The 12,859-nt window shown below is 26.0% G+C and overlaps 1 protein-coding gene across 1 annotated transcript; it reads left to right on the top strand.

Annotated features, from left to right (window-relative positions):
- Positions 1–3,926: 3,926 nt before the first annotated feature.
- Positions 3,927–6,503, top strand: LOC108328443 (acyl transferase 4). Its single transcript, XM_017562314.2, has 2 exons — positions 3,927–4,451; positions 5,520–6,503. The coding sequence occupies exons 1-2, from the start codon at positions 4,044–4,046 to the stop codon at positions 6,399–6,401; spliced, it is 1,290 nt and encodes a 429-aa protein (XP_017417803.1). The 5' UTR covers positions 3,927–4,043; the 3' UTR covers positions 6,402–6,503.
- Positions 6,504–12,859: the final 6,356 nt, after the last annotated feature.

The following is a 12,859-nucleotide window of genomic DNA, read 5'->3' as shown; positions in this document are numbered from 1 at the left end:
GTAACCCGTGAACCAATCCGACTCACCACGAGTTTGAACTACGTTGGATTTGAAAAAAATATAATTTTTGTAAGTGAGTTAGTTTCCATCCGACTCATCCGGTTGAACCCGTGGTGAGTCGGGTTGACTCACCAATTCCCCTAATCTAATTTAATTATTTATTATTTTATGTTTCTATATTATTAGTTAGCATTTCTTTATTATATTGTAGATGGGATAGAAGAAAAAAAATTTAAAAGAGAGAAAAATATTATAGATTATCTATTCAAGACTATAATATTATAGATGGACAAGTGATACAAAAATTATCAATATTAAAAACGTATTTGTCCGTCTTTTGTGTTTGTTTTTGGATTACGCTTGAATTGTATGATAATTTTTTTATTTTGAACTGTCTTTGAAGTTTAACATCATTAGAGTGAAATTTATTTAGATTTGAATTAAAAAATATAATTTTTTTTATTTTAAAAAAATTATAATTAAGTGAGTCAACCTGTTTAACTAGAGCTGTCAAAACAGGTAACCTTCGACCTAGCTCAGCCCACCATGGGTTGATCACTTAGTGAGCCAACCCAATCCGGCTCACTTATTAGCGAACTGAAAAAATTCGAATCCCGCTCAACCCACCATGGGTTGGTGGGTTAAACGTAGTGCTATCAAAATGGGTTGTAACCCGCGAACCAACCCGGCTCACCATGAATTTGAGCCGGGTTGAGTTTGAAAAAAATGTAATTTTTTTTATTTTAAAAAAAACTTATAACTAAGCGAGTCAGTGAGTCAACCCGTTTAACCCACCAACCCGTGGTGGGTCGAGCCGAGTTTGAATTTTTTCAGCTCGTTGATAAATGAGTTGGGTTGGGTTGACTCACTAAGTGACCAACCCGTGGTGGACCGGACCGGATCGAGCCGGGTTACCCGTTTTGACAGCTCTATTCTCAGTTAGTGTGAAATTAGAAATGAAATTAAAAAATAGTTATAGTTTTTAAATTTGTATAAATAACATAATATTTCAAAAATGTTATAAAATGTAAAATATTAATAAGTTGAAATATTGGTCCTAAAATATATATGATTTTGGTCCTTAAAGTATTACCTTCTTTTGTTTTTATTTCGAAAGAGTATTGCCTCTAAATAATAAGATAACTATTATAATACACTACAGCATGTGCTATATATGATAACATGAAATTCATGTATTATGTTATCACTTAATAACAAAACCTTGATGACAATAAACAATAAAATCTTCATTATAAAAATAAAAGGAACTGTTTCGGTAGGGTTGGGGGAGGATCTCGGCTGTGATGCCAAAATTGTAAAATACATGTACTAGAGGGATCACTAATATATCTCAGAGAAAAAGTATTTATATCAGGGATATTAATTTTAATTTTAATTAAACTGATAACATAATATTTCGTATGTCATGTCATCACTTAATGATAAAACTGTATTGATAGAAATTAAAATGATAATTTTATATTACAAAGACTTAAATAATAAAAGATATTAAAAATTAAATGATAAAATAAATGTATCGAAGAAATCACTAAAATATTTAAGTAAAAAATTATTTCCTTCCGAAATACTTATTATATGTATATTGCTATTAGGAAGCTTAAATGTTATAAGAAATGGAATGATACAACAAAATAAATACTATACAACTTGAAATACTCCAAATAAACCAACACAAAACTTTAATAAATTGTGTTAAAGAATCTTACAATATAACAACCAATCAAATTCAATTATTTACACTAATCCTTACACTTTTTAACAAAAAACAAAAGAGGTTTTAATATAAAAACATAATTGGAATTAATTTAAAGATGCAATCTCAACTAAATTTAACAAATTAAACCAACTTTAGATTTTAATAAGGGAAAAATATTTTTTATTGCGATTAATGGCATCAAACTCCAAACTGAACACCAAAGAATAAAATACTCTAAACTGAACAGGTATAAATTCACTATTTATCGGAAAAATTACGAACTTATAGTCATTAGAGTAGAAAAACAAGGAGAGAAAAGAATAAAAATGTTACGAATAATGTGATGAATAACAAAAATAAAAATTAAAAAGTTGGATAGAAATGAGACGAATATTTACGTAGATACTTATAGCTCTATCTACGATATCACATTTGATTTATAAGGAAATTTGATTCTTAAATTTACATTCATTATTAGAGTATTAATTATATTATTTTAATGCAATGCTTTCTTTTTAAATTTAACATCACACTTTATTGGTATTCTAATTTCGTTTTGTCCAATTGGTTTTCAAACTTTTCATTTTTCAAATTACTACTTTAAAAGTCTTTAGCATACTTTAATATCTTGCAAAGAAAACACAATGATATTTTAATTTTTAATTCTTTAATATATATAATCACATTTCAAGCCTTTTATTAATTTAATTGGATATTTATTTTTTATAGAATTATAAAAGTATGAGTGCAATTTAAGGATAATAATATTTTTATTGTTTTTTCCATTTGACAAATGAGGAGGATTCTTTCTATTTTATTTTACCGAAACATTTATCTATTTATTTTTATCCAACACAAAGATTGAAGAGCTACAAAACCCAACCCAAGACACAAAAAGAGATGGCCCAATCGATATTACAACAAAACACGTGAAGAAAGATCAACAAACCGAGCTTCAAGTGGGAGATTTCTTCCTCCACCCCACTATTTTCTTGCTGCACCCCAAAAAGTTTAAAAGGGCTAAATTAACCTTTGACCCTTGACTAGGACAATCCCACAATTTCACTCTCAAACTGAACTTGTCTGCTGCTACACTCAAACCTGCATCTCCTTTTGTCCTTCCATTACAACGAATTTTCGAATTTGGTTATATATGAACTTTTATTTATTTGTTGGGTTTCAAAATTTGATTATTAGCATATTAGATTTCAAAATTTAGTTAAGTATGAATTTTTTTTTTATTGAATTTTAAAATTTAGTTAAATATAATTTTTTTTCATTGAATTTTAAAATTCGAATAAGTGTCAATTTTCTTTTAATAATTCGATTTTAAAATCCAACTATGTATAATTTTTTTATATCAAATTTTAAAATTTGGTTAAGTTTAAATTTTTTTTGTTTAACGGATTTTAGAATTTGATTATGTGTGAAATTGTGTCTGTTAATCGACTTTTGAAATTCGATTGTGTAATTCTTTTATTTCCTAAATTTTGAAATTTAATTAAATTTGAATTATTTTTACTAAATTTCAAAATGTAATTATTTATACGTGATTTTTTTTACCATTTTGTATCAATTTTTTAAATCAAATTTCAAAATTTAGTTAAGTTTAATTTTTTTTAATGGATTTTAAAATTTGATTATGTGTGAAATTTTGTTTGTTTATCTCGAAATTCGATTGTATTTAATTTTTTTATTTACTTTTTGAAATTTGATTAAATTTGAATTTTTTTACTAAATTTTAAAATTTAATTATTTATACATAATTTTTTGTTCACCATTTCGAAATTTGCGAATTTTTTTAATTGAATATTAGTTTAATTCAAACAAACTATTTTTTTTACTAACAGTGCACTTCAATTATTTATTTCTTTTCCAGCGCTACTCGTGCATTAACCTTAGACTTACAAGAAATCACTATATGTTTCTTCTGTCTCTAACTCATGTATAAATTAACACTAACGTAAAAAAGGAGTCTCTAACTGCCCCATTTTTAAACCTTAAGTAATGCATAACAAAATTAACATTATTTGTATGATATCATTTTAAAAATAACACATGCACTCCCTCTCTGGATCTTTCCCAAAAAGACAAAATGTGAAGATTTTATAATGCATATATATATTGTTACTCAATTGATAAATTATGTGCGTGTATGCTTGACAGAACAGTTCACTTTCTCTTTTGTACACCCACCAAACACAGTTTAGACTTAAACGCCAAGGAGCACAAAACATAAAATATGAATCTATTGATTTATAAATACAAAGCCTATTGACAGTACACGATCATACATTAGCAAATCCATTTTGTTGAGCACAGCATCATGGAATTGTGTGTGATAAGAAGAAATCGAGGCCTAGTTAAGCCAGGGAAGGAGACTCCCTTGAGCACACTAGATTTGTCAGTGATCGATAGGTTACCTGTTCTAAGATGCAATGCTCAAACCTTGCATGTGTTCAAACACGGTCCTCAAGCAACAAGGGTGATAAAAGAGGCCCTCTCCAAAGCACTCGTTCCCTATTACCCTCTTGCGGGGAGACTCAAAGAATCGCAAATAGGGTGCCTTCAAATTGAGTGCTCAGGTGATGGAGTCTGGTATGTTGAAGCATCTTCTCATTGCACACTTCACTCTCTTGATTTCTTTGATGATCTTCATTCTATTCCTTATCACGATCTTCTTCCTGATGCTGTTCCCGAGACCCAAGGCATCCAACCCCTCGTGCAAATGCAGGTATATATCATTCTCACCTTGTATTTCTCATTTTTTTTACAGTAGGTAAATCTACTTATTATATTAACAAAGGCAAATTTTTAAAAAATAAGTAAATCATGTTGTTTCACACGACTTTATACCAGAAAGTCATATATTTTGTAAATAAATTCGTGTCTCTCTACAAACTTCAGCTTTTTGTATATGAAAAGTTGAAGAAAGGTATCCCTATATGATTTCAACATAGGTATCGTTGAAGTTGTATCGAGATAAATGATTTTAACGCGTTGAGATCATTTAGAAGATACATCATTTCAACTTTTCATATATAACAAAACTGAAATGGACTAGAAATATAGGATTTCTTCGTATAAAATCTTTTAAGGACTGCTTAACTTATTTATTTTCTTAATTTTTTTTTAAATCTGCTTATTCTGGTAATATAGAAGTCGGATTTACCTATTTTCATAAAAAAAAAACATTTTTCTTAATGGCTCAAGTTTAACAAAAAAAAAAATCAACAAACAGCAACTCATAGTGTTTACACGCATAACCAATCAATCAACTGATCAAAATCAATCAACTATAACAAAAACTTATCCAAGACATTAACAATGAAAAGTCTATGTCTGTTTTGGTTTTTTCAATTATTCTCATAAACTTTGAGATGGTGTTAGTACAATTGAAAAGATCCCACTAAGCAGAAATAGAACCTTTTTTTTCATTTATAGACCAACTCATCATATCTCATGGTAAAATGGTAAATAATCTATAATTATATTTCACACAAACATCGTAACATTAAGTTAATAGATGGTTGATGCAATTAGTTTTGAGTGTACATGCCATGCCAAGTGCAATATTGAACATTGATTTATGCGAGAGATTTTGTTCCACATCAACTCATTAATTCTATTTTAATATTTGAGATGTTTATAACTCAGTACGAAAAAGATGCGTTAAAAGTTTCACATTAACTATATATAAAATCAAATTATAATATATAAATAAGATGAAAACTTCAATTTTAAAGTCAATTTTATGAAAATGGGTGTGGCTTAAATCTATTTCTTAAACAATTTCCTTCAGGTGACACAATTTAGTTGCGGGGGTTTTGTGATAGGCCTCGTATTCTGCCACAGCATATGCGATGGTCTTGGTGCTGCACAGTTTCTAAATGCAGTAGGGGAACTAGCTAGGGATCTTGAGAAACCTAGCATTGAACCAGTGTGGCACAGGAACTTCTTTCCACCTTCTCAAACCCCCCAAAAAACTGCATTACCATCAACACCACTCGCTCCTCCTCAAATGCCAGACTACAAACTACAGCATGCTAACATAGACATGCCCCTGGATCAAATCAACCGTCTAAAAAGAGAATTTCAACAAGTGACTGGACTCAATTGCTCGACCTTCGAGATTGTTGCAGCAGCATGCTGGACCAGTCGAACAAGAGCCATTCGATTCGAGCCAAATACGGAACTGAAGCTAGTTTTCTTTGCAAATTGCCGTCAACTGTTGGACCCAGCTCTGCCCAATGGCTTCTACGGCAATTGTTTCTTCCCAGTGACGATCACGGCTTCGTGTGAGTCACTTAGAAATGCAACAACGGTTGGTGTGGTGAAGCTGATACAAGAAGCGAAGGCCAAGTTAGGCGTGGAATTTGACAAATACTTGAAGGGCGAGCATTTGAATAATGGAGAAGACCCTTTTGCGCCTCCACTCACCTACACCACTATGTTCGTATCTGAATGGGGAAGGCTCGGATTCAACCACGTGGACTACCAGTGGGGCCCACCCGTCCACGTGGTTCCCATCCAAGGGTCTAGCATTATACCAGTTGCCATTGTGGGGTCCATGCCTCTTCCCAAGAAAGGGATTCGTTTGATGACGTGGTGCGTGGAGGAGGCACATCGCGTTTCTTTCCTCCATGAGATGGATGGGGTGATGAACGAGGGACTGAGTATGTAAATAGGAGAAGATGAAGGGTTCCAACAAAAATTATAACCTTTCTGCTTCTTACTCTTCTGTTCGGTGATGTTGCCATTTGAAATAAATTGTAAATTCCGTGAAGTTTGTTTTAATATGAAATTGTTTTTTACCTATTAATATATGGAAACTATATAGATGTGAGTTACTCAAAATTCAACTGTTTTTGAACCAAACTCTTTAGTTGAAATAAAAGGAAGTAAATATGAGTATTAAAGGAAGGAGTTGAAATAAGTCTTTCTTAAATATTATATAGATTTTGGACCAATTAGGAGGGATTCCGCTTAATGGTGTGTGAGGGTCTTGGTGTTCCGCATTCTTTTATATATTTATATATATAAATTAATATATAATTTTTAAATTTTAATATATTTGATACTTTTAAAATTTTTGTATACTCATAAAAAAATTTGACATCCCTAAATAATTTTTGTTTGAAAGTTTTCTTAGTGTACTTTAGTCACATGAAAGATGATTTTGATTTGGTCAAGAGTTATCTTTAATTATTTGTATATTTATATTTCATTAGGTGTATATATTGTCGTGTTGAAATAATATGTTGGAAATATTATTGGATGGAAATGAGTTGTTGAGTTTTATCTTTTAATCATGTAACATATTCTATTAATAATAAATTATCTAACTTTTAAGATAGGTGATACATGTGTATTTTTTTAATGACATAAGTTAAGTAGATTGAGTTACATTACACTCCTACATAAGAAAGAGTTGTACTGTAAATATTATTTATCTTGTGGTATTATACTCTAAAAGTAGAAAAAAACTGTCTTAATTATAAATACAGAACCTTTAAACTGAAAACTTAACTAGAATCTATAACTATATATAAAGATGATATACTTTTTTTGATCTTTTTTTTTCTAATTTTACCATTTTAATTATTATTATTTAAATTAATTTTCAATTTTATTATTTTATTAACTATATTTTTGAATTTAAATAATGATTTAATATAAAATAATTATTTACTCTTTTATCATTTTAATAAATGTTTTTTTTTTCAAATTTAAATAACTATTCATAATATTATTCACACAATATTACTTATAATATATTTTTTTTATTTTAATAACTAAAATTTATTTTAGTTATATTTATAACTATATACATATTTTTGTTTTTTTAATTTGATTTTTCTAATTATTACTTTTAAAATTTAATTAATTTGTAGATAGTTAAAAAGAAAAAGGTACACACAAACGCGTTTATGTTTTACCTTAGTATAAATTAATATTGGTGTAATATTATGATTTGTAGGTAATTGTTTTCCTCGTATAACATTAAAATCTCTACCTATAAGATATTTATGAATCCCAAAAAATAAAGGTTTAATTTAATACAAATAACTTCTACAGAATATATTTGAATTGATAAGTAGCTTAGTCGACAAGTACTTATAATTTATAAAGTTGTAATATCAAATTCACTATCGAGAATCAAATTTATGTGAATAATTCAATTTGAACAAATTGAAATATCAATCTTGATTGCAAAACAACGTAAAATAGGAAACAATAACACTTTCTACTAAAAGTATGATTTAGAAAACTAAACTTATTTATTCTTAATACAGAATTAATGAGGTATTAAGAAACTCCAATTCCACAAATTTATTTAATTTTCATTTCTAAAGTATTTATTTTTTTTCCTTTCTACTATTTGCCTTTTTTTAAAGTGAATGAAGATTGTATTTACACAAAACATTTGACTCTCAAACAAACCTTAGATATCAATAAAATATTAAGTATAATTAACGAAAAGTAAAAAAGGATACATTAATAATTGTATTATTTATAATACAATTTATTATCTCTGTGGATTCTGATTGAATAGACATGAATCCATTTATTTTATCTGAATTCGTGTTTAATCATATTTTACTAAATCACAAAAAGTTTGGTATGTTATTAATTTCTATAAATCGATAAATAATCAGTCTAATAGTCACTGGAGTAAACATTTAAGATATAATTAGTTGTATTTTATATCATACCGTCGTACAATAAAAACAATAGTAATGTGACCAAAAATACTTCATTATCACAGTAATTTGCTACGTAACCAAATCAATCAAATTTAACATTATACATAATTTTCACAACTTCTTTCGCACAATAATTTTTCAGGGAGTAAATTTTCATTTAATTATATTCTGTGTGAAGTTAGAAATACATGATAAATAAATATTATTTAACAAGACTCGTATTAAAAACATACCTAAAACGTGAGACAATATCACCTGATTTATGTTTATTAACTATAAATTTTAAAAAATATATATAAAAGTAACAGCATAGTGGATCATACTGTTCCAATATTCGGGGACAAACCTTTTGCATAGTATTGAAAAAACAAAATCCATGATTATGTGATTGAAAATAATTGAATATTTTCGAATAAATAGTTAATCTTCAAATTTTACATGGTCTTCATTTCGTTTAAAGACAATCATGAAGTAATACCAATAATTGAAGTAGATGAACCATATTATTTAGAAATTCAAGTTAAAATTTTTATATTAGATAAAAAAAATAAGATGAATAATATATAAATGAAAGTATTCATAAATATATAATTTTAAAATTTTAAATTGAAAATAATATTTTATTATTTTATATGAACTTATTTATCATTTACTTATGTCAAATCTCATCGATGTCAAATCACATTGATGTCTCTTCTTAAAATATCTTATAAAGTATTATTATATAAAAATATTTTTTCTTAGAAATCCTTAAAAAATTAATAATTAATAGACTATTAATTATGGAATATAAAAATATGTAAGATATATGTTATTATTGCACAAGTTAATATTTTAATTATACATTATTCATTTGTTAATTACATAGGTTAATTGCTATATAGATATTTTTAAATTTGTGCTATATAGTCATAATAAAATATTTTACGAATAAAAATATTAACATCTAAATTTTATATAAAAAATACATATTAAATATTTATTAGATTAAAAATAACATGCATTAAATAATTTAAATGTTGTTTTTTGTAATTTTCAGTCGTGATTAGAGAAAAATAATTCACATATTTTAACTATACAAATTCATTTAATGAATAAATAAGTTTTAGTTTAACTATATAAATTATAATGCATAAAATAAAAAATGTGTATACGCAATAATTTCATCCAATTTATAAGTAAATATAGTGAAAAGTCAATATCTTGTGCAATAAATATATATGATATTGTTTAACATGTGATTCAATTGGATTTCCTAGTTTGTGGTTTAACTTGTAGAAAATCTTTAATAAGTCATGAGCATTCCTTATCACTTGACGTATCAACGAATTAAAAAAAATTAAATATATTTTAGTCACTAAATTTTTATGTAAAGTTAGAATTTATTTTTGTACGAGTTTTCATGAATTGACATATTTTTTCAAACTTCTGCCAAACTTTTTAATGTGCCAATAATTTTTATACGTTTAAGTTGTCTGTTTTGTATACATGTTTTAGTTAAAATATTAGTTTTGAAAATGAAAAGTTTCCCTTAAGTTAAAAGAAATATATTCATTTATTTTTAAAAGTTTGAGATAAAAAATATATTAAAATAATAGATTGAGATTATTCTTATTAAGATTCGAGGTGTGAATCTTTATATATGGAGCAAGATCAATTTGAATACTTTTGATGACTAATGAAATAGTGTATGTATTTATAGAATTTTTAGAACCAATAAATTATGTTATAAAAACAAAAAATATCCAAAAAAATACAGTAAAAAGAAATTAGTAGGAGTTATTTTCCCGAGGTTATAACTTTCCAAATTAACATTATTTAGATTATTCTAGTGAGTTGTCTATAAAAGTTGTTAACGGTGGGAGTTTTAATTTTGTTTTTTTGCAGAAGTTTATATCTAACACAAATTATAATGTATTTTTTACTTTTTTTTTTCTTTTCCTCATTTTTTTATCTTGTTGTTCCCTTCTAAACTTTACACTTAACCATTTTTCCCAAATAAGAAAAATCTAAGTGCAAGTTCTATCCCAAGCACAACTTCATTATCAGTTCCATAAATATAATAACTTATCGTTTATATATTAAATTAGCAAGATAATAATAATAATACAATATTTTACCGAATTACCCGTATATTTTATTGATATATGATATTAAAAAATATTATAATATAATCAAATATATTTATAAGATTTATGAGTCTGTAACTTATGTGATAAAGAAAAAAATATCAAATAATATCAACAAATATAACAACTTATCGATTATATGTTAAATTAACAAGATAATAACAACAATGCAATATATTGTTTATAACGTAATCAAACTATCGAGATTTAGTCACATATTCAGTTAATATATGATAATTGCACCAACAAAAATCTCTTACAATATTATTTAATCATTTTAGGTCAATAATACTGAATGAGTCTTATCTAATCTACTTAATATATTTATTAGATCTCATATATATATATATATATATATATATATATATATATATATATATATATATATATATATATATATATATATATATATATATATATATATATATATATATATTTCAATTTCAAAGTTTAACTACTGTAAACATAAGAATAATGAAATAGAAAAACGTATTAAAAATTTATTAATATTATTATAAGCAATTTTTTAGTAAAACTTTAAAAAGTGTATAAGATGCAGACAAATTAGAAAACATAACAGTATCACAACTGATATATAACTAATGTCTATACTCTAATTTTTCTACCATGATTAAAACATTTAAAATCTATTCTAATTTTTTTACCATGACTAAAACATTTAGAATAACACGTTTTTCATTCAGACTACATATACACCAATTAATACTAATTATGATTATCTACTACTCAAGCTAACAACAAAGTATATGACATCACTAATAATACTTCAACCTCCAAGATATGCCACTCTAATTATATAAGATTTAAAACACAACATATATAAAGTAAAAATAATTTATTAGATGTAATAAATGATTTACCCTTACTTAAAGGTAATTTGCTTTTTGCAAGAAAAATAAATCAATATTCATAAACTTCCAAATAGGCTGTTAGAACTTCCAGACTTTGGTTTTAACAAAAGATGTTAAATAGTATTATAATATAAAACAAATTTAACGACATTTGTGTTTGTCGAAACTAAATAGAAAAAACAATAATATCACTTTAATAACTTCGCAATATTCTTTACAAATCAAATTAAAATATATAAAAAGACAAAAAAACTTCCTGAATATTAGCAGCATTGTGCTGTCATGGAAAGTAGATGCTTAACAAGCCATAACAATGAGCCCATTGATATCGTATTTATTTATATACTTGTACATATTTTTGTATTGATATAACTAACTCATCATCATCATATATATATATATATATATATATATATATATATATATATATATATATATATATATATATATATATATATATATATATATATATATATATATATATATATATATATATATATATATATATATATATATATATATATATATATATATATATATATTATGCAGTAGCTGCTAATAAGCACCCACGGATAACACAAAAATCTGCAGAATAGCAGAGTTATTTATCCTCGTACTCAGTGAGATACCAGAATCTGGTTTCAGACTTTTGGATTTGAGGGTACCATTTTCAATATTTTTCAACAAGGAAAGGCAATTATTCTTTTTGTATTTGTCTGCTTTCTTTCGTTTTTTTGCATTCTCTTTGGTTGAATGAACAATGATCTGACAACTCCTCGTTTTGTTTCTGCTTCTGGTACACAGGTTTGATATTTCTCATGTTAACAGTAGTTTATATGCCATGCAACGTTGCTGGTATTCAAACGAAGATAATCTTTTTTTTTTCAAGTCTGACCTTTCAGGATATCATTTTCTTCCTTGGCGAAAGTTCTGTATTATCGATTATTTCAAAAACTTCTTAAGTATGGCCTTTACAAAATTCGTTTTAAAAGTTCATTGTATTATTATGTGGTTATTAGATAATTATGTAATTAGAGAAAAAAATTATTTTCTAAGAACATGTTAGAAGAAGTTCTATTTTATGCTCCTTTTACTGAAAAATAAGTTGTCTTCATAAATCTGAAAAATTGTTAACTATAATTATTTTGTTATCAATTTATTTGTTTTAGTTTAATTATAAAAGCTGATTTTTTATTAATGAAATTACTTATTTTAACACAAACTTTTAACAAACCAGCTTAAAAAAACTTATTTTCGATTGTAATAATAGCTAATTAATTATATTATATATAATTGGAAAAAAATGATCATACATATGTATCAAATATTAGAATAATCTAATTTCACTATCCTAAACACGTCTCAATTAAATTATTGTTATTATTTTGAGAGTGCTATTTATTAATGTTATGAGATGAAAGAACATCACTAAAC

Source organism: Vigna angularis, chromosome 2, assembly GCF_016808095.1.
Source record: "Vigna angularis cultivar LongXiaoDou No.4 chromosome 2, ASM1680809v1, whole genome shotgun sequence".
Taxonomy (NCBI): domain Eukaryota; kingdom Viridiplantae; phylum Streptophyta; class Magnoliopsida; order Fabales; family Fabaceae; genus Vigna; species Vigna angularis.
Note: the sequence above shows the minus strand (reverse complement) of the source record. Positions and strands in the feature narration are given on the sequence as shown.

What these genes read in the sequence shown, in the direction of transcription:
- LOC108328443 (XM_017562314.2), top strand. Translation starts at nt 4,044, where the DNA reads ATGGAATTGTGTGTGATAAGAAGAAATCGAGGCCTAGTTAAGCCAGGG. An exon ending in AACCCCTCGTGCAAATGCAG is followed by an intron (nt 4,452 to 5,519) that starts GTATATATCATT and finishes AATTTCCTTCAG; the next exon opens with GTGACACAATTTAGTTGCGG.